This window comes from Trachurus trachurus, assembly GCF_905171665.1.
Source record: "Trachurus trachurus genome assembly, chromosome: 4".
Classification (NCBI taxonomy): Eukaryota; Metazoa; Chordata; class Actinopteri; order Carangiformes; family Carangidae; genus Trachurus; species Trachurus trachurus.
Window position 1 is genome coordinate 8,334,352 of NC_139898.1, and position 22,791 is coordinate 8,357,142.

Below are 22,791 nucleotides of genomic sequence, written 5' to 3' on the forward strand. Positions count from 1 at the left end.
TGCAGCCTGTTTACTTTTCTGCTGAGGTGAGGAATTTCTTGTGTCACCAGGTGCGAGGGACCGTTTCTAAGTAGATGTGCAGCAACTCTGACTTGTGTAAATGTTGTTCACCTCCAGTTGTTGTACAGTCATCAAACATGGCCGCTTGTCTTTGTAAAGAAGTTTCCATCTGTGAAGTGAAAATGTGGGATTTTTTTTATGTGAACTATTTTCAGGAATTACATCAGATCCATTTACAAATACTGTAATTTAGATTTGTCTATTCAATTTGAAAAAAAGTCAAATGTCAAAACGTATTAATCATTTAAGTCCCCTCACTTCCTGACCCATATGTCATTGTAAACAGCCATTGTATACAGAGAAAAGTTCTGGTTATGAATTGGGGCAGCCAGTCTCCATTATAATTCATTAGAAACCAGCCGTTAAAGAGAATACACGAGTGGCTGCTGGTTGCCCTCCTGTCGTCCTCCATGAAGCAGCAGACTGGAGGCTTGGTCAGACCCTATGGACATGGTAATGTGAGGAATTTCCTCCTTTGCAGGAAAACAAAAGGAGCTGCTAAGGCGCCTGGCTTGTCCTACCTCACATAACAAGGCTGGTGTTCCCAGATCAGTCTGCATTGTGTGAACCCAGTCAGCCTGGGCCACGCCATTAACAGGTTCAAATGGCCGATCTGAAGCGTCACTCCTGATGGTAAATGTGTTTGAAAACGTGAGGGGGAAAGGTGAAAGGTCTAACGTTATGTTTGTGATAGAGCTGATGTAGGCTATAACATGGTGACCAACATAATGTAAAATTCACTTTTTGAGTCTTCACTTAGATGTCTGACCCTGTTTTATTCAGAAGATGTGGCTCAGAGATAAACAGTAACAACACTGAGGTTATATTGCTAATATTTGCTGTTCTGTCTCGGTCAAACATGTAATGCTAATGTGAATCATCGTGTCACACTTATTCAGCTTTTTGCTAATTTGAATGGAAAAGTGTAGGAGTTAATATGCCAACACAAGCACATGTTATACTTTTGTCCAGACAACATAATTATTTTTTAAGGTGTCAGGCTTTATAGAGGTGGTAATGTAGAAAATATGGAGCTGCAGCCAAATAACTTAACACAAAGACCGGAAATGGGAGCCTGCATTATAAAAAAAAAAACTGCACAAAAAAAAAAAAGTGCACTTTGTCCTGCCAATAAAGGTTTGAAGGACCGTCCACTAAGCTGATGTCCTCTCAGTCAATGGAAGCAGGTTCTCATTTTAACTCATTCAGTTTTCCTGTCATGTAAGTTAGCTCTGTCCATGAAGTCTGAACATTTTTCAAAGCCCATATATAAAAGCCTTGAATGTGTCTAACATCTTGGGAGTTTTGTTTGTTTGGGGATTAAATCAGATGAAACAATAATCCATAGAAAAGTGAGATTTGATCTCAAGTGGTCACATCTATATTTGGAGACATTGTTTACGTAATATCAGGTGTGAACTGTCTCACTCACTGACTTGTGATTGGATTTCCCAAGATGCATATTAATATTGGATGTAAACAGAGTCAGGCTCTTCACTCTCCTGAAAGCAAATCAAACCTGGCCCAAACTTGGACCACATGTTTGTTTTCTGCACCACTTTCACAGACCAAATTTGACCCATAGATAGCAGGACTGTAAGATGTCACTGCTTCATCTAGACTATTGTCAGTATAGAGGATAACAGCTGGACTCTCGGTTTGTGTTTTGAAACATATCTCTTTTTATCTTCTTTCAATACAAGATCATAAATAAATAGCCTTTATGAAATGATGTTGGACCTTTAGCTTCAGTTTGTCTGGACAGGACTTTATGATATAGACACCAACAGTTGCTCCCTGTTTGGGTCTAATCTGCAGACGACCAGCGGTAAAAGTAACATGGGCGTTGCTGACCTTGTTGTTTTTGCTGCAGCTGTTGTTCAGTCAAATTCTGCATTTATCACAGCACCTTCATACATCTCTGATTTTTAGAACTTATCCGCCACAAAAAGCCTCAGATCCTCCACAGCTGCTTGTGCCCAAAGCCAACCCCTCCACAAACAAAGTGAGGAAGCTGCTTTTATCAACTATAGCCAGACTGTGTAATGATCAGACCTTGACCTCTATGGACATTTAAGACAACTTAAAACACACCTCTACTGGAAGGCTTTTTTTTTAAAGATATTTTTGGGGCATTTTTGCCTTTAATTGATAGGATAGTGGAGAGAGACTGGGGGAATGACACGCAGTACATCTGCCGATCATTGAATTGGGCATTGCCAACATGGGCCATGCTCATAACTTGACCATCGAACACCCCAGGTAACGCATTTTTATATTGTGTTTAATCCCTTTAACCTTCATATTGAATTCTGTCTTCTGAACTTTCAATTCTTTTCAATTTATTTGTATGTCTTTTGTTCAAGTGTAACACACTTTCAGCTTCACTTTACTGTATGAAAAGTGATATACAAATAAAGTAATACACTGTACATGCTCAGTGTATGTGATGCACATGTGCCTTTTCAGGTGGAATAGTTTGGATGGAGATGTTTCTGATTTAGACTTTTAATGGTTGTCTCGTTGGAGTTTTTTTTGTTAATGAGGGGCCTTTGCTTCTTTTTCAGTGAAGATCCATTTCTCTATTCGTGTCCGTTTGCTTGTGTGTGGCACCATAAGTGACTCATCTCATGTTGTGTGTGATGTACTCTGATTCACTCTCCTCAAGTCTTAAACTGCGTAATGTTTTAAAATCATGCTTTGCTGGAACAGCTGGTAATGCCAAATATTTATGAGTTTGTTTTGGTTGGGATGAATACTCTTAACCAATGTCACACTGTTTCTCAGTAAACCAGGTTAATTTTAGGTTGCCTTTAACATCTGGCCAGGGACAACGGACGAAAACTAGCCTTGTTGGCTAACTCTGGCCCACTTACAGTTTTCTTTTAACTCTGTTGATTAGTGGTGCACTGTCCCTATGAAATAAACTAATAAATGAAAAAAGGGAACAGTCCACAGCCACTCAGTCCAGTGTGGTTGACACCGAGTGACGTCATCAACCAAAGAATGATGCAAATGACTTATAGTAACAATTTTAGCACTGATTGTTGATGTGTGACCTATGTCCTTATATGAATGTGATTGTATCTATAAGATGAATTTTGATATGTTGCCTCCATACATATTCATTATTTTTTATTAATACATGTATTTGTATGTAACATACATGTATAATATATGAGCAAAGATTTTTTTAAATAAACATTATATACTGTACATAATATTATATATTATTTATTTCTCAATGATTTCAAACATGTGGTCTCAGGTGTTTAGTGCCCAATGTCTATAACAGCAGTATATTGTACTCTGACAGGCTTTGGGATGGATAGATAGAAATATATTTACGTCACGTCTTGTCTAAAATACAACCATAATGTACATGTTTGTAAGGACTACACTGTGTATGCAGTATCACGATGTTCACATTTCTAATATGTTACTTGTAGGTATAGTACATAATTTCACCATATTCTTTATATTTTATACCTGTTTATATAAATGGAAATCATACATATATATAATATTTGAATGTAATTAATGCTATAACATAGTAGATTGACTATTATTAGTGAAGTTGAAGCGCCATCATTCAGACACTATGTTTACATTTGTCGCATTTTACACAGTACAAAGAAATGTGAGTCACGCTGCTCTGCGAAGCTGTCCTCTGTGACTGGACATGACTTAGCTCCACAGAAATGCTACATGACGTCCATTACACCAGAGAAAATGACATGTTTTCTCCTCTTTCCACTCTTTGTGCTGTGCTAAGCTGGTGACATCTGCTCCTTTACCAATAATGAGTAGACATTAGAGCAGACAGCATTGGTTTGTCTGAGGCCAATGTTACAGTATCTTGTTTGTTTAGTTCAAGGTGTAAAAAGACAAAGCAGCTCTTTATGGGGTCAAATAAATAACCCTCTCTCTGTTTTTATGCCTGAGCTTTTATGTGGATTAAACAAACATGAAGCAGTGTCTAGTTAGTGAACTTCACTGCTGGACAGATTTTTATTATCTAGCAATAGTTCCAAGTTAGTAAGTGACAGATATGAATGTAAACTCTTCTCATCTGACTCATCTAGCAACAAGTTGCAGCATTCATGTACAATGTAAAGTGTAAACTGGTGCGGCAGCACAGCATGAGCTGTTATAAAGCAGTTACTTGTCTTGTTGACCCACACGACACATGAAATGGCAAAACCTGGTGATTCTTATCAGTTGTTAAAGCAATCAGCATTCTTGAGTTACCGTTGGACTTCAACTGCCATGCAAATCAGCAGGTGGACGTTTGCCTGTGAGTGTTTGAGATAAAGTCACCTGCAGTTTGTCTATGGACTGACTGCACCGCCACAACAAGAGGGGGCTTGTTTACACCCAGCCTCCACGTCAGGATGATCCTTTTCATGCAAAAAAGGGCTGCACTCAATAACATTACTATCCAAATACTACAGCCCAACCCCCACTGCCAGCTGATCCCAGGTTCTTCATCTGCATGCGTGTGTGTGTGTGCATGTGTGTGTGTGTGAATGGAGCGTATAGCCGGTGCTAGTGGTGGAGGGGAGAACAGCAGATGGCAGGGCTGCCCCCGTCATGTCTGCTTTTTGGGGAGAACAATGCATCTCTCAGAGCTCTTATTAAAGGAGGGGAAGGGGATTTCAGTCCACGGACAGCTGGCAGGCATCGTGCCTCGCACCCGCCCCTCTCCCTCTGTGTCCACACACACAGACACACACTCTGCAATTAACTGGCACGGGCCACGGCTTAAATATTTACCAGGCGCATGCAAACAAAGGACTGTTCAAGAAATAATGATTAATCCATGTCTCAATTATATCACAGCACTTTTTTCCAGTGAGGTGGTTGTAGTGGGATCAAGGTTGTGTTGTGTTTTCATCATGTAAAGTTTGACAAATTCAGCTCATAGTGCAAGTTTCTAAATCATAAGGGTGATAATTTGAACTGATGATCCAAAAGAAAACTATGATGATCAAATTAGACATTTATCAAACAAAAATGCCCAAAAAATTACATTTTTAGCCTCTCAGGTCTTAGATCTTCAGTATTTCTTTGTTTTACATCAGTGAAAATGTACTATCTTTGACTCTTTGGAGCCCAGAACTACATCACAGCGTGCTATAGATTCATTGTTTTTCATAGTTTTCTGACATTTTATGGACTAAACTTCAGCTTCAAGATTCAAGATTCCATTTATTTGCTATTTTATATGTTATGTTATGTTATTTTGCTATTATATACATTGGAACGTGCTGTGGTGATGTGTGTGTGTGTTCATTTCTTTTCACATGAATAAATAAGTGCAGGACAGGACAGGACAGGACAGTGAAAACACAACAAATGCAATGGACAGTGAATTAAAAAACAGACAACCCCAGCCAAATTTCCACATCTCATGATGATGAGTATTTGTGTGAGTATACACCTGTAGCATATACTAAAACTGAGTTTTCAGATCTCTCTCTTTTGAAATTTTAAGAAGCTAATTTTAGATTTTCCTCAATTTGTGTGGGTTCCTGTATGATTAAGAAGAAATCCACATAGCCCACAGAAAATCCTTGATATCATAATTTTAAATATTGTATCCAATAAAGTTTTATGAGTGTGAGTTTGAAGTGTTTTATTGAATTTTATGACCTTCTTATCTCCTCCATGCCAACAATAACACTTGTATGAAGACTTAAAATCCCTAAAACTACACCAACAACAATAACAACAGGCTCTTTTACATGACACAGGCAGCCAGCTGAGACAGAGCTGCTGCTGCTGCTACTGCTGCTCTGAATCCAATTTCTGCTCCCTCCCTCCACACCTCCCTCCTCCCTCACTCACTCACTCCTCCTCCTCCCTCTCTCCTCCTCCTCCCCTGTGCTCTGCTTTTGATCCCACAGGGACTTGGAGCCTTTACATTCCAGTCATTCCAGCCGCAGCGAACAATCGGCCCTCAGTTATTTATTGGTGCAGCTCGCAGCCTCGCTCCGCTCAGTCTGCTGCCGCTGCCCGTCCGTGCGCACACACACACCTACATGGAGCAGAGGAGCTCGACGAACTTGTGGACATTGTTGAATTGAGCGCAAAACACCGGGAGATTACACCGCCTGTTAAACGCTCGGTGTGGGATGAGACTACCACTCGGTAAGTGTTACGGTTTGTTTTTCTAAGTTTATCTCTCGCTCCGGGGCCGGATTGAGTCTGGATAATGCCTGATAACCAGACGTCTCATTTTGAGCATGGCGCAGCACTGACTGCTGCTGCTGCTGCTGCTGCTGCTCGGTGAAATATATGCTTTTCCCAGTTTGAGCTATTGTATTTATTTTATTTTTCTATTGTGGATCTATTGGATCTATTCTACCCGGTGATATATAAAGTCTAAAATCAAATGAAAGCCACTCATAAATACATTTGGAGTGGATTTTATCCCAATGACCTCTAAATCCTGTACCATTTCAGCGTATTAATTCATTACTAATCAGAGCATACTTTCATTATCTGTATTTCGATGTGTTTCCCGTATAAGCCTACATGTTGGGCAACATGATTCATGTCAGATTGAGAAATCGGCATGTTTGTTGTTGTGTGAGAGCGTGGGCAGACTCTGACGTTCATAGCAACGCTTCAGTATTACTCTCCTGTCTGAGTGGAGAAAGTTAGAGTTAACAGTGTTTGGGCCATAAAACTGAATTTGCGCTTATGTCACTGTCCGAGGTATTTCCAACTACAGCTCATGCACTCGCAGCTTAAGTCATGTTGCAACAGAAGAGCTTGGGAGTTATGATTGAGATGAATGCTGTTAGTGTTGACTGCAGTCATTACATTACACATGAATGAGGTTTGGGAATCCTGACAGAAATGCTGAGTTGATTAGATGAAATGGATTTAAAAAAATGTACATATTATGTTGGGTAACATCATGATTATTGTTTTTCTTTCAGATTTGTGATTTGTGAAGAGTCCAAACCCCCCCCACACCTCTAGGCTGTTTTGTGCTTTTATTCTTTTTCACATTTTTTGCCCTGACTGAAATGAGAACTGCTGAAGACTCCTCTGGAACGGTCCTGCACCGACTCATCCAGGAGCAGCTCCGCTACGGGAACCTGACAGACACTCGCACGCTGCTGGCCATCCAGCAGCAGGCCTTGCGTGGAGGCAGCAGCGGCGGCGGGGGCACGGGTAGCCCCCGCTCCTCTCTGGAGAGTCTGACTCAGGAGGAGACCCAGTACATCCAGATGTCAACACGGCAGGAGCCTCAAGGCCAGGAGCACCATGGGGACTGCCTGCGCTCTGAGAGCCCCATGTGCCACCTGTACCAGCTGCACGGTGAAGAGCTGCCCACTTACGAGGAGGCCAAGGCCCACTCCCAGTACCTGATCTCTCAGAAGGGGCAGATGGAGCAGGAGAGCCCCAGCATGGACATAATGGGGAGTCACGGTGAGGGACAGTGGGATCTTAAGAGGGAGCATGCTCGCTCTCTCAGTGAGAGGCTCATGCAGCTTTCTCTGGAGAGGAATGGACCTAGTAGAGACAGTTTGGCTACAAGCTTCTCACACAGCTATCCACAGCTGTATAATAATAATAATAATGCCTCAAATGCTGTGGCGCCTGGGGCTCAGCAGTGTGAAAACCAGCGTGGGCCGCCACCGGACTATCCTCTCTGTACCAGACTCCCTGGATATATGCTCAGTCTGTCACAGGAGCATGGACAGTACTACAGAGAGCCTCCTCCCCCCTTCCACTCACAGCATCACAGGTAAGAAAAAAAGACAGCAGATGCAGGAAACAGTGGAATTGTGATTCAGATAAAATAGAATTTCCAGTCAATCATTCATTTCATCATTTCGTATTTCCAAGACACTGCGGTTGTCATCAGAGTTGTAATGAGTCACCTGTCTCTCCTCTCAGCAGGTACGTGTCTGCTCAGTCCCAGATGGCTCACAACAGCATCGCTACAGCCTCCAGCAATAACTCAGCTCAGACGGACGTGTTGATGCGGGAGAACGAGCGTCTCAGGAAGGAGCTGGAGGTTTATGCCGAGAAGGCCGCCAGGCTGCAGAAGGTGAGGGAGGACGGCGGTGCGATAAATGGAGCTGTTGGCTCATAGAGGGAGTGGAAACTGTAAAACATCAGTTATCCTGCCAGGGCATGTCAGGCTGATGAGCTGTCTGGCATTTAAGAAATATGCAGGGAAGAGCGATCCCAGTGACTGGAGCACTTCACTGAGATGTGACACAGACACATCTGCTGCTAGATTTTTTTTGTTTTGTTTAACATTAATGATTTCATGCATTTTTCTCTTTGTTGCCTTTCAATGACTTGCTTTGTCAGTTTGGGATTGAGAGTTTTCACACTCCTCTAGCCTGCAGAATTCCTACAATACATCCTCTCCCCTTTGTCTTTCAACCGTGCTGGCATATTGCCATGAAAGCAGATAAATGCCTTGACACCTGGACCCCCACATGTGTTCACTGAGGAATGCTGATTCCCACATTTCAGTTGCGCATAGTGTTAAGAAGCCATTTGCCTGTGGGCAGTAAAAAAAAAGAAAAGAGGGGGTCTTTGTGGAAATGACTAATTAGACTCATTGATATCAACACCTGCAGCATGAACCACTATGCAGACACCGAGTGAATAGAGAGATTCATGTTCTGCTCATCTTTTCTTCTCAGCTGGAGCTGGAGATTCAGAGGATCTCTGAGGCTTATGAGACTCTGATGAAAGGCTCTGTCAAGCGGGAAAGTCTGGAGAAAACAATGAGGAATAAACTGGAGGCTGAGATCAAGAGGATGCACGACTTCAACAGAGACCTGAGAGGTACGTGTTCATTCATCTGATCAACTGAAACGGTCTGGCTGTTAAATGTCGCTCTGTGTATGTGTGTGTGTGTGTCTAACGGTGGTGTTCTGTTTGTTCACCTCTGTACAGAACAACTTGACACGGCTAACAAACAGCGAGTGGCCAAGGAGGCTGAGTGTTCAGACCAGAGGCAGCACGTCTTTGTGAAGCTGCTGGAGCAGAGTAAGTTCATAGAGAAACCGTCCTCTCACAGCTCAGGGTCATGACGGAGGAGAGAAGGAAGACCGCAGGGCCGTTTTCTTTATCTGATCTGACAAATCACGCTGCCCTGTGAAGCACTTAACAATAGCAGGAACATAGTTGAGCAGGGATTGGTTTCCTCTTTCAGTGATGTGGCGTGTTATAAAAGCCCCCGGCCCCACATAGCTCTATCTCTAATGTTAAGAGTGACTCTTGGCACTTCGACCACAGACATTTTTCATAGCTGCAGTAAATGTGGCCTGGATTCCAGGAATTTTTTTTTAGGTATTTCAGGCCGTTCCAGCATTAGAAATGCCCCCACCACCCCCACCTCACCCCCCTCCCTCTTACCCCCCAAACCCCCCTTTTCTCAGATTTGCATCACTGCCGACTTCCCTCCTCAAGGGGAACTAATAAGTCTAGGACTCCAGGGCGTCTAGGCCCAATTCAACATGACCTCTGACTGGCTCACTCTCCTTCTTTGGGCATTTTTTTTAACCTAATGGTTTTTAATCATCATTGATTACTTCTGTATATTTCTCTCTTAAACCTAAATAACCTTTTCTTTTTACCTACATTTCTGAAAATTAGAAATTAGTTGTTTTTAATCAACTATACCTCTCTGGGCATTTTAAACAGCCAGTTTGTGTTCCCTGGAAACAGTTATCATGGCACAACCATGGTAACATACAATAGTGGGATGTGTATTTTACTTTTTTTTTGTTAGAAGGACCACTTGAATTATATTTTGAGCTGCTTGTTTACTTCACGTCCTTAGAAGCATTCCAGAGCTTTTCCCAGTACAAAGCTATGCCTGTGTGCGTAAGTGGATAAGAGGAAGTCTGCATTCCCTTCACAGGCATGCACTCATGTTGTGTAATCACCCCCCATTTTAAAGTGACACAACGGATGAACTGTCTTTACTCTCTAACAGTTTTATGTAAATCTGAGCTGGTTTTTAATGGACAAGTGGAAGTAGTTGATTTTGATTCACTGTAACAGTGGGCTCTGATTTATTTTCACTTAAGAGGACAAACTATGAAATGGTTTTGTCGTTGAACCACATGCCTCAATAGCAGCATGTAAATGTCCCTTGTTGGGTCACATTCCATTTAAAGTGTAATTCCCAGAATGGCTGCTTATATACAGAGCGGTGTGGCCATGTTTAGCTTCCTTTGACCTAGGACCTCTAACCCCGGGATCGTGTCACTGACGTGTATTTTTCCTCTTGTCTGTGTCTTATAGATGAGGAGCAGCAACGGGAGCGGGATCGTCTGGAGAGGCAGATTCAGCATCTGCGCGTCTCCGGGGAGGAGTGCCAGCGGAGGAAGGAGCTGCTGGAGCAGGGTCTGGCCTCGACGCAGGTCCGCAACCGGCAGCTGGAGGAAGAACTGCAGAGGAAGAGAGCGTACGTGGAGAAAGTGGAGCGGCTTCAGAGCGCGCTGGCTCAGCTCCAGGCCGCCTGCGAGAAGAGGGAAGCGCTGGAGCTGCGGCTCCGTACGCGACTCGAACAGGAACTGAAGAGCCTCAGGGCGCAGCAGGTGAGGTTTTACACCAACACGTGTTTCCTCTTTGTCTGTGTAGCTTAAAGAATATACTTGTTTGTTATGTTAAGTCTGATATTAACCCCCTCCATCGTGTCTTTTTATCTCAGGCTCAGAACCATGCCGCTGACCCCACAGCGACGGGACCGAGCTCCTCCACGTTGCAGTTGCAGCAGCAGCTGAGGGAGAAGGAGGAGCGTGTTCTGGCTCTGGAGGCAGACATCACCAAGTGGGAGCAGAAGTACCTGGAGGAGAGCACCATGAGGCAGTTTGCTATGGATGCAGCTGCCACTGCTGCAGCACAGAGGTATGAAGAAACGCACAAAAACTGATTCAGTAAAAATACTGTGAACTAAAGAAGGGATCGAGATTTTTAACCGTCATGTGTTGTTTTGTTTTTTCAGAGACACAACCATCATCAATCACTCACCCCGACACTCACCGAACAGCAGCTTTAATGAAGACCTGCCTTTGTCCGGTCACAGATATCAGGAGATGGAGAACAGGTACATGTCTCCTCACATCCTTGTGAAGCTCTTCCTGAACCAACAGTGTATGTCTTAATGTGTAGAAGTGTGTGAGCTCATCATGTTTTCCGTGTGTTTAGGATCCGAGCACTTTACGCTCAGCTCCTGGAGAAGGATGCCGTGGTTAAAGTCCTGGAGCAGCGCTCCAGATGGGAGCAGGGCAGGCTGGACAGACAGGGGCTTCGGCTGGCGAGGTCTGCCCCCTCCATCAACACGGTGGCCAGCAACACGGAGAGTAAAGGTGGGTTTTTTTGTCCTAACACTTCATGCTCCACTTGGGAATTTTTGAATCTTTTAACGTCATGTGCTATCAAGCGACAACTGGCAGACTGGTCTGTGTCGCCAGACAGAATGTGCACTTCCTAAAAAAAAAGCAGGGAGCAGTTAGTCAACCGTTTGGTGTCCCTCAAATAGGCAAGATGTTTTTAAAGTGGAATGCATATCGTCTCTCACTCAAGAATAGCCCCATCCAGAATAGTCATGGGAAGAACTCAGCAGGGCAGATGTGTAAATGTGGATGTAAGCGGGTAATTAAGCAGCCTCCTCTCTTTGTCTGCGCTTTACAGGAAAGAGCCTCTCAGATGACCTGACAGGTGCTGCCGCTCTGCAACCCCGCCCCTCTGTGGCCCCCAGGGGCCCCAGCAGAGACTCCAGCACCCAAAGTGACGAGGCCCCGCAGGAGCCCGAGCTCCCAGCAGAGCCCAGCAAGCTAAAGTCTGAGCCTGAGGCCGTCTCAGCAGCGACCACTGGTGGGTTCAATGTCCAGACTCGGCCCATGCTTTGTTGTTTAAGTGGAACAAGGTCATGTTCCGCCACTGCAGTCATATTTGCTTCAAGATGTTTTTCTAATCTGCTAATTTTATCCTCACCGTAGACACCTCGGAGGAGCCGAAGGCATCGCTTAAGACGTCCAAGAGCATCAACGGCTCAGACGCAGAGGTGGTAGAAATCCTCATCTGAGAGATCGCTGAAGCTCAAATAACTCAACGGTGACAGCCAAACCATGACGGACACTTTTGGCCAAGGTGTTAACGGCTTTCCTCCCCGTCTGACTACTATAGAAAAAAAGCGGAGTCCAGAATGTGACACAGTGGTGAGAGGAGAGCTGAGCTTTCCTTCCTGCTGCTTCTGCACAATTCACAAACTCTGACGTTTTACATCACAAGTCAGAATCCTTCTAGGTACCTGGACAGTATTCTGCGTTGTGATAGGAACTGGGCTGCTGATTGTGCATATACATAGGTTGTGCATGTTATTTGTTTTTGTTTTTTCTAGTTATGTATTGTATTTATATTTGTAAATGCTGCTCATATTGTGATATTTCTGTTTGAGATGTGAGAAGGACAAGGTTCACTTTTTAATATATATACAAATGACTCACTTTCTGGATCACGTGTGCAGCCTGCCAACATTTTGTTTCCAGTAGCATGCCTTTTTACCATGGGAATATTTATAAAACGACTCATTATAGGCATCCTCTATGTTTTCAGGCCGTGTTTGGGGATTATTCTGTTCAGCAGAACCACTTAAACCCCTAAATTAACAGTCGCTCCTCTCTTTAAAATACACTCGGGGGCCCCGCTCAGCAGAGGCTTTTGAAACTTCCTTTGAATGTGGAGCACGCTCATTTCTCTCTTAAAAAAGCCTGCGAGGATTGACAGTGTTTCATGGGCGTCTAATTTTCCAGATCCCGGGTTAATGTTTGGGGCCTCAGATGGCGACTGCCCAACATTTCGCTCCCTTTGGCTGACACGCTGAAGCTAATCTTCTCACATTCCTCGCTGAGGGAATGCTCCCGTTAAAGAAAAAGGCTATCTAAAGTCTGACCCCTCACCCTTGTTAAAATGGCATGCATTCTCCACATGATTCATTCTCTGGGGCTGGTTATTTCTTCTGAGCCGTGGTAGCTGGTTCTACCAGAAGCATAGAAATGGTCAACTATAATTGGCCTGCATTTGCTACTCTATTTTTTTGTCCCCATCACTGTGTTATATTCAGCCGTGTTTTCTCCATTGCTCACATTTCTGAGTCGACTACATCCTTAACGTGGCGTCTTCTATTTATTTCTCCCTGCATGGTGTAAGATCACTGAGCACCGCTGAATGTCGACTGTTCTGTAGCGAACTGGAATGTGCCACAGTTCAGATATTTTCTGCTCTTCGTTGGGGAATATTGTTCAAATTCATCGTCCAGTTGTGAAGTTAAGTTTGTACCGATGTCAGCTGTTGATGTCACAAGCTCCAGCTCCATCACTTAGAACATCACAATCAGTATGTAGAGTATTTTTTAAAGTCCTACAAACAGTCTGTGAAATCTCCCATTGAGCTGATATTTCCCTTCAAGCTTCATATTTCCTGTCACAGTGCATTTGCTGGTCAGTGCAATGTGTCAGTTTGAATTAAAGCCCTTCACCTTTTTCTTTTGAATGTGTTTACATGAATGGCTATTTTGAAGTGAGAGAACTTAATATATTTTGTAGTTGTGTTATTCATTTATATACTGTATTTGTTTTGTTTCCTGGTGCCAAAGATGTACTCTTAAGTTATAACCGATGACAAATGACAGGTTCTGTTAAGGTGCCTTGCTTCAGCTGGTTGACCCATTATGATGTTGCTGTGAACTTTTGTAAAGGAAACATTTGTATGTATGCCTTAACATTTCACAATAATAGATTAAAATTCTTAATATATGTCTGATAAACAGGTTTCTGTTTTCATTTTTTCACGATTATATACTTTATATGCATTGGACTGATTAGAAAAACCAGAGGTACTGAACATCTGAGGAGTCAGAGAAGGTAATGTTTGTCCAAGAACTATACTGCTAGTTTATTCAACATAACTATTCAACTATGTCTCAATCAATAAGAGACATGATGTTTCACAGTAGGTAATTTACAAATTCATGCCCTCCAAAAGGATCACAGAACTTTGGTATTTTAGCACTCTCGTTTAGATCTAGTCACAATATTCAGGGACGGCATGGTGAAGACTGATACCAAGGCTCTCAACTTATTTCAAAGCAACACTTTTTCAAATGAACAATGGGTAAAATGACTACAGCCCATTTTACACAGAGAGACCAGATGAATCATGTTATTTTTCTAACAAACACTGTGAACGAACTGTCACCTGCTGAGCGTGATGATGCAAGGTGCTGGGATGTAAAAGTGAGCCACAGCTCTGAAATAGGTTTTAAAAACACACAATCATCAATCAAAGCATCTTTTACAGATGCTCCAACAGCGGTCTGACTGTATCTGTGTGACATAAGTCAACCCGTAAAAAAGAAGGTAAGTGATGTGAAAGGGGACCAATGAGGCGATTTACCCCACTAATTACAACTAGACTCCATGGGTCCCTTTCATTTCATTTCAGCTCACCTTTTCATTTTTTCACAGTCCACATTGATGCTGTTTGGATTCACTCTCGCTGCTGAGCTGAGCCCGTGCACACAGCTGTGCTCCTCCATCCAAGTCCATTGTTACCTGTCTGTCCAACACAAAAAAGACAGACAAGGTTAGTGACTAACTGGTGAACATTTTCCAGATTAAGATTAGAGTAAAGTGTGCAATTGTGTGCAGTTGTCCACATTTTGAAACATGTTTTTTTCTCTTATCATAAGTTATAGCATATCCACAATTTGTTTGTCACTGCCGAATTCATAGATGTTTCTAAAATGTTTATGTTTCTTTCCTTCATTGAGCATGGAGGCTGAGGTCTGTGTGTGAATTCATGGTCGAGCTGATGAATTCCACCAGTTGACCCATTTCTTTAAATAGGGGAAAATGAAGCAATATTTCCATAGAAACTCAACGGACCGCTCCTGAAGTAAAAGTCACCTCACTGGTTTATATCTATATGCTCTGTATGTTTTGTTGTGTTGCCAAAATATGACTAATGTTCTCCACTGAACGACATAAGCCACCTTGAAGCTACAAACTTCCAACTGTTTCTAACACAAATGTGACTCTTCAAAACACATTTAATACCAGAGTTGAATAACATCCACAGCTATAAGTCACAGTATAAATCCTTCTGGCTGAGTATAATGCAGGTAGAAGTTCTGTCAATTTTTTTTACTTGAGTTAAAGTACTGGAGTACCTCATTTTCAAAAAATACTTACGTACAAAAGTACATCTTTATAGTTGTATTGCTCCACAGTATATTTGCAGAAGCTAATGGCTGTGAAACAACCTACTACAGTAGATACACTAACTTTAGAACCTCTAGAAGAAAAAAGCTTGTACGGCATGATACAAAGACTGTAGAAATAGCCAATGAATCAACCACAGACTGATGTTCCAGGAAGTGATGCACTCTGGTTGTGGTGACCACAGCAAATATTTGATAGTTAGGGAATCTTTCTTTATTTCTCATCCTTAACCATGGTGTCAAGATGAGACAAGCACAGCACGACTGGCAGACAGTGTAGTGAGATGTTTGTGTGTAGTCAAAAGTACAGTATTTGTCTTTAAGTGTAGTAAAATCAAGTAAATGTTTCCAAAAAACAATACTTAAGTATACTCAGTTTATAAAGTGTGTTGATACTGTTTCAAATCATCCTTATTCACATCCAGCTGTGGTACAAGTGAATGATAAATACTACAGCAAGTGAGCTGTACTCAAGTTAGTGAAACACTTCCTGGTTGATAACTGGAAGTGATTTGATAATATGATTCAAGTGTGAAAATACTATATCTGTGGAAGCCATTATCCTTCCTCTATGCCTCCAATTCTTCATGGGTTTTTACAATGAACAATATGTCTTCATGACTCGTATCCTCACCTGATGGATACAGTGCAACCCTGACAATCAATTTTTCATTATTATTCAAGAGTCGCATGACAGACAAACAATCAATAATGCTGTGCTGTAAGATGTTATTATGTCCTATACACTGCATCCTCTGCAAATGAGGAGATACTTGGAATTTCAGCTGAACCTTATCATCATCATCATCATCATCAGATGATTTTGTTTCACATGACGTAAAATGAAAAACCTGCGTGAGTTTTCAGACTATGGTTAGATTGTATGAACCTAGAACAGGGCAGATCACATAGATTGCAAATGGAGATGTCAACCTTGATAATGTTATGTCTGAATTATCCCTGTATGAGTTAAATGTCAAATTCTATCTTGCCAACTGCATTGCTTTTGAGGAAGTTTACTTTTTAGGTGTGTATCCTCTCTGGTAAGTTTCCATCCAGCTTTTACGTGCAAAAAAAATTCTTCTGCACACTCTTGGACTTTTAATGTAAATATTTTTTCCTTCCTCGGTCCCCCCGGTGAGCGGCGGATGGCATTCCATAGATGCCACACATTTTCCTCCTGCTGCCTTTACTTGTTGTAGCGGAGTGCCACTTTTCTCAGCTCAGAAAGGCTGCAGCAGTAAATCTCCGTGCCTTTTTCAGCTGGGAGCCATGGAGCACACCGGGGCCAGTGATTTGTGTTTACACAGATCATTTCAAATATTTCATCCAGCTTCTATTGACAGTACTTCGAAGAAAAGAGCCTCCACCTCACCATGAGTGGTGTTAAGTGGTTCTGAAGGTGAAAGGTTATGATTATGTGACTCCAGGCAGAACAACTTCGCAGAGGGAGAGTCATTCCCAGGAACGCTCAAGTGTCCTAAAGTCGTCATCATCCAGGGAGGATGAAAAAAAAAGTATGTGTGTGCATTCCACACACATCTGGAGTCTTGTAAGAATTACTGTGATTGTTGTCAGGATTGTTGCATTTATTACCATGATTTCACCACTTTGACTCCCAGTAACTGTGAATGGTTCTCACGTAACCAAACCATCAGTCATAGCGGATCAAGAACAGATGTCAACGAAGCAAGCTCGCTCCGATATAATGAGGTTTTGTTGTTTGTTTGACATGGTCAATAAACTGTGGGTTCAAGGAATAATGCGCATTCTTCACATTCTGTCTTTACATTTGTGCCAGTTTATGCTACTTCAGTTCATCTCGCCTCAACGGTTATCGCACTTTTAAAGTCATGCACTATTTCTATCCTAATGTAAGTAAATCAATGTGTCTGGCAGCTATAGAGGGGACAATTGGTAACAAATCATCTGTCCCCTTTTGGAGGCTTTTGAGCATATTTTGCTGTAAAAAGCCTGCGTGAAATACTTGGAAAAATAACAGTGGAGCTCTGTGTTTTGCCTTAATTTCCATGGAGATTCCAAAACTTCCTGTCTACAGCAGTCATGGAATGTGCCCCCACCCCCCTTAACTTTTCCACATAAATCAGGGCACCGTCCTCTAATTTTAGTGTTGTTACTGAGATGAAGTGAACCTCTCAGATAGCAGGCCATTTGCCGCAGATTTTTGACTCTGTGTCACTTGCAGCACCGCGTGGCCGGTCAAAAAAAAAAAAAAAAGCCACAAAAGCATGAAGGTGTTTTCGCTTTAGGTGTTAACTGTGGCCGCCACACCTGTTCTGACATCACTCACTGCTGCTCCTTAGTCACAATTCACAGAAAAATGCTTTTGGAAATGACTTCTGTCATAGTGTCAAATGTGATAATAAAGGGGGCACATATCAATATATCCATATTAACAATGGACCAACAAAGCTATGTGATGTGACAGCCCTTATGGTTCTCACTCTTGTTGGTGCTGTTTTCAGCTACCTGCTTTTGCACAAGGACAGAGTCAGTAAAGAATTGGTGGACATGTGAATATTTAATCATTATTATGAGTTGGTAAAAACACTTTTACACAGCTTGGAAGGTTTGATTTAAAAGCTTTTTCACCTAGAACCCTTTTTGACCTAGAACCAATGCACTCAAAAGGTCAGTTATGTATAGAGCTGTAGCTCAACAGTCTTCCCCCACACTTGATCATAACCACTGGAATGTCGAGTTTTAAAATGAAACGAGAGAAGCTTTGTTTCGTCATAATATTATGTTGCAATAGACTACTATTAAATTAGGCAATCATGTTAAGTTAATGCATCTGCGTTGAACAACTTGGTACATTTATGCTTCAGGTTATCTCATGTATACTCTTCTATAATCATGTAACTATTTTATAATCATGTTAAAAAAAAAAAAAAAAAAAAAAAAATATATATATATATATATATATATATATATATATATATATATATATATATATATATATATATATATATATATATATATATATATATATATATATATATATATATATATATTATTCCTCTTCATCATGTTAACTCATTTACATTGTACTACTTAATATGCATTTCTATAATCATGTTAATATATATATAGGATGAATGATTTTATGTAATTCTTTGTATAAACGCTGTATTGTTGGAATAATTGTTTGATTTAATGTGGAAGAATAGTCTTCATCTTTATGAAGACTAATGGAGATCCAAAAAATACAATAAACAATAAAATAATAATCTATAATAACAATGGATCACTTGACTCTGTGAAACCCAAAAGGTGCGAACTGAACACACACATTAGTAGCTCGGCACATCCTTTCAGCTCTGTTGAAGATTGTGTTGTCTTTCAGTTCACTGTTTTGGATTTAGCTGCTACATCTTGACAGCATCATTTTTCGCCTGCAGCAGGCAGCTGCTGTTACCAATGAAGAAACTCTAAATAAACAGTGACTGTCAGAGTCCTGGTCCCTCATGAAACATGCATGAGGCACCATGTTCACCGTGGCTGTTTGGCTGGCTGCAGTCTAGGTCTGCCTGTGGTTTCCAGTGAATCAACTGACCTGCAAAATCCAGAAAGACTGATTCACTGTGGGAAAAGAAATGAGGGATGAGTCAAAATGTTCTGTGTCTGAAGCAGCACAGAGAGATGCACTGTGACGGATGACCTCCCGGCTGAACGGACACAATGACACCTGAGTGAGTGGTAACGATTTGACACTAGAGCCAGGTGCGAGCTACTTACCTGTGAAAAGTCGTTTTAAAGTCTGCATTGTTAGTGAGTAATTAACAATGTAGACGAATGAGTAAGAGGCACATCAGCCTGTGAAATGACAGATGATTCAGACGAACAGAGGCTAAAGAATTCACCCTGAGCGGATGAGTTGAAGGGTGGAGAAATCAGAGAACCATAGGCAGTATGTTTTCCCTGAAAGTCCCCATGTCAGCAGACACATGTTAACACTTTGATGTCACACTAGTTTAGTCTCAGCTTGCCTCATTCTGTGCTATTTACACCCACGTTTGAAAACACTTCTCCCCATATCGTCTTACTTTTCAGTGAAAATAAACAATGTATCTCTGGAGCTGCACTTCACGCCAGCCCACATCATAACCAGCAATAATATCTAAAGAATGCCAGTCATGAGGGTTTCACAAGTTCCCAGTAAAAGCAGCATACCAACAGGTTTAAGGAAGTGTGTGAATGAATGATTGTGCAAAGCCGGGAGATTCAGTGCTCATGCCTCAGAATGTTTTCTATAATTAATACGGTATAAACTACATATTACAATCGTGATGAACTATATTCTGTGAGAGTGAGCAGTCAGTCTGCACTCATGAGATAATCATGTATGGCTGCTGTTGATATTGTCAGGGGCAGAACACAGATTTCCTCTCCTTCTTTTTGCGCAACATTTACATCTTCAGTGATTCACAATTTATGACACAAGCTTATACTGTGCAGAGCCATAATGCGCACGTCTCATGTCCTCAAATTTACATTGTAGAAAGTAACAGTTGTGATCATTCTTTTTAATGAAAATGTGAATTATTTTCCTCTTGTATTTCCCCCCTTTCTTTTGTCTTCTATTACTGAATAGCTCCAGGGAGTTGACTCCAGCTGTCCCTCTGTTAGGACAAGTGACTGAGATGTTCCTGAGGGACATTGCTGTGACCAGAAGGTGTGAAGATAGACAGATAGAGTCACTTGAGTACCTGAAGAAAATTGTGGAACTGAAGGCATCAGAAAAGTAGTGAATCATCTAATTGTCCATACACACTGTCCTTCATTGTTTCACCACTGATGCTGTCTCCAGGGCTGTAGTAATGATAGGAGGAGTGGACTGGACGACTGGATACAGTAGGGTGCAGAAGTCTGAGATCACTGTGCCATGTTGAGTTGGCCTCAGACTGTGTAATGTTGTACAGGCCATCAGAGATGTGAGATCACAGATGAAACTAATAACCACTACATATGCATGTGTTTCATTATTGCCGTCACAACCTTTCTCCATTGCTGTCTATGGTTGTTACAGTGGCAGGTGAGGCAGGCGAAATAGAGCTAATGATTAAGCAGGATTTATTTACTGTAAGTCTCTCTATATATTTTTTTAGGAACATCCTACGGACTCTGCCTTTAAATATGTGTGTATTTGACACTCTGATGGACAAATTCAGCACCTATTCAGCCAGAAGTTTTCTATTTTTTTTTTTTTTTTTTTAAATCTGCTGGTTGTCTGGGCCCCAAAGCAGAGGCGACAGCAGCAAGAATACATTTTTTTGAAAAGGAAGAACCCTTGGGAGGAAGCTGGCTCTCTGTGGGGGAAATCTTTCTCCTACGGGCTGAATGAGGGATTTTCTGCTGCTTAACCTTCACCACCTGCAGCACATAAACAGGGACAGCATCAGCAGACCTACCTGTGAGGTCTCCACAGTTGATCATCTGGACTGGATCTTCTTCTTCTTGAGGCTGACAGGTTGAGTTCGGGCCTCCACGCCTGGGGCTGTGTTTGTTGGTTTGGCCCAGGGAGTCATGGCAAACTCCCAACATTGGCTGACTGACCTACCTCTAAAAACAGATACACAAAATGTTTGTGGGTTCAAAATGTGGGAAACAGGCAAAGTAAGCACTATCAGAGCTGACTTCAGCACCATGTCGTACCTGTGTTGGATGGATGTAGGTTTTTCATGCTGCTAAATAACAGAGGACCCGGCTGTCACTGTAGTGGGGGCAGTGGTCAGCTGATTTAATGGTCTAACAGGAGACACATCACTGTTACATCAGCTGTGTTGACATGAAGGTAGAACAAGAAGGAGAAAAAACAGCAGTGACATTTCTGTCCACATTTAGTGCAAATTAGAAACAAATTTCCTAAAAAATTGCAAACAACAATTATGTAAAGAAAAGATTACCGGTCACACCCTAAAGGAAGAGAAACAAAGTAGAAAACATGTAGGAAACATGACATTTATTTTTTGTTTCATGTATTACTTTTCTTCATCACTTTATACAGATCTGATGGTGAATGGAAACACACTTTGTGATTCAGAGTGACTTAAATGTATAATTGATTTCATATTTGGATACCCTAGATGGGATATTTTTTTGGACTTACCTACACCTAAGAAAATAATCACTGGTGCAGGAGTAATAGATTACAGATCTTAAAAAGGCATACTGGATAGAAAGGACTTGCTGTCTGGGTCGACAACACAAACAGGTCAGACTGTACTGCAGATATTTGGAAATGGTTGGTCAAATGTTGTAAACATGACCTGTAGTTAAAGGATCTCTCGGAGTCAGTGAACTGTAGAGTGCGGTCAACTGTGGTTCAGGGCCAAACATTCTTACAGAGGTAGTCACAAAGCTGGACTGATGCCTGGGTAAAATAGAGATCTGGCATGCTGAGACAGATGCTGATGCTGTTGTGTTGTGCCCATCACATTTCAGATTCCTGAACCATTTGGTTTTGTGTTTGATTCAGTTTGAAGAAAGACAGTATGGTATGGCCTTCTTAACAGCAATACAGTGAGATCTCTGTATAAAGAAGAGTTGGAATAAAGGCACGCCACTTACGCCTTGAGCAGTCTCACTCCTCATCTTTTCTGGATTACTTTACTAGCACTTTTCTTTGTATGTAATGTTAGACGCACTCGCTCGTCAAATTTACTCAAGAAACTGCCAAGACCTTCACTGCAGCTAAATGCAACTCAGCCATCGTTGATTTTATTATTCACACCAGTGACATGTAAGAACATCTTCCAGGGAAAAAGCTCATAAACAAATTGTCTTATGTTCAGCTCATTATCACCAACTTTCTTGCATACACACCTGCTGCACCTCCATGGCTGTCTACCGCCCTCTAGTGTTGTCCTGCAGACGCTGCTGCGGTGGCTCCAGTCTGAGGAGGGAGAGTTCAAATGTGAGCTGAGTGGCAGGACCGCGCAGCCAGCTCCAATCAGTTTGCAAAGCGGGAGAGCGGCGACGGATCACCACAAATATATCATTATCAGAGCCAGTCTGTTTATATGCAAGTAGTACTGTTTCACTAGCATGTGTTAGCAAACAGGTAGCCCGCGTTTCGCTAACTAAACACCTAGGTTTATAGTTTTGTGTTAGTGTTATCTGCGGTTGGACTTTGTGTGTCCACTGCAGTGCGGGTATGGTTGGATATACAGACCATGGCTCTGTAAAACATGAACACAAGACTGTGATGATCTTCACGGCCGGTGGTAGTACTGGTCACTCAGTTCAGCTGGCAGTAAACATGCTAACAAATTAGCTCGTGCTAGCGCGGCTGCCAGCGTTGACCACGTGACCGCGGTCCCTCGGACTCCAACATCCTGGTGAAGGTTTCAGGCTGGTCAAAACAACCCGGGCGCTCTGATTGGTCAGCGAACGGGGGCTCTCCTCTCTGATTGGTCAGCGATCGGGGGATCTCC

General features: G+C 42.1%; 1 protein-coding gene and 2 long non-coding RNA genes across 4 annotated transcripts in view; 1 reads left to right on the plus strand and 2 right to left on the minus strand.

The window, feature by feature from the left end:
* The window catches only part of LOC310984626, a 30,102-nt gene extending 9,207 nt beyond the window's left edge, over positions 1-20,895 (minus strand). The window contains exons 1-2 of the long non-coding RNA XR_014595319.1: positions 20,767-20,895; positions 14,562-14,670 (exon numbers count right to left, since the gene is read on the minus strand). This is a non-coding gene — a long non-coding RNA (uncharacterized lncRNA). The remainder of the gene's footprint in view (positions 1-14,561; positions 14,671-20,766) is intronic.
* On the plus strand, positions 5,981-13,799 carry amotl2a (angiomotin like 2a). 2 transcript variants are annotated; one of them, XM_083970388.1, is made up of 11 exons: positions 5,981-6,213; positions 7,011-7,825; positions 7,978-8,131; positions 8,742-8,886; positions 8,998-9,090; positions 10,354-10,649; positions 10,763-10,959; positions 11,057-11,158; positions 11,260-11,420; positions 11,746-11,928; positions 12,054-13,799. In XM_083970388.1, the coding sequence occupies exons 2-11, from the start codon at positions 7,101-7,103 to the stop codon at positions 12,137-12,139; spliced, it is 2,142 nt and encodes a 713-aa protein (XP_083826514.1). In that variant the 5' UTR covers positions 5,981-6,213; positions 7,011-7,100; the 3' UTR covers positions 12,140-13,799. The 2 variants fall into 2 exon arrangements, with proteins under 2 accessions (XP_083826514.1, XP_083826515.1); XM_083970389.1 differs by having other exon boundaries at positions 7,981-8,131.
* Positions 20,896-21,037: 142 nt separating the features above from the next.
* Positions 21,038-22,653, minus strand: LOC310984625. The gene is made up of 3 exons (XR_014595318.1): positions 22,530-22,653; positions 22,181-22,250; positions 21,038-21,103 (listed from the first exon to the last, which is right to left on the minus strand). It is a non-coding gene; the product is annotated as an uncharacterized lncRNA (long non-coding RNA).
* Between the last annotated feature and the right edge of the window lie 138 nt (positions 22,654-22,791).

Coding starts and splice junctions, on each gene's coding strand:
- amotl2a (XM_083970388.1), top strand. CDS start 7,101: ATGAGAACTGCTGAAGACTCCTCTGGAACGGTCCTGCACCGACTCATC. Junction 7,826..7,977: donor TTCCACTCACAGCATCACAG/GTAAGAAAAAAA, acceptor CTCTCCTCTCAG/CAGGTACGTGTCTGCTCAGT. Junction 9,091..10,353: donor TGTGAAGCTGCTGGAGCAGA/GTAAGTTCATAG, acceptor TGTGTCTTATAG/ATGAGGAGCAGCAACGGGAG.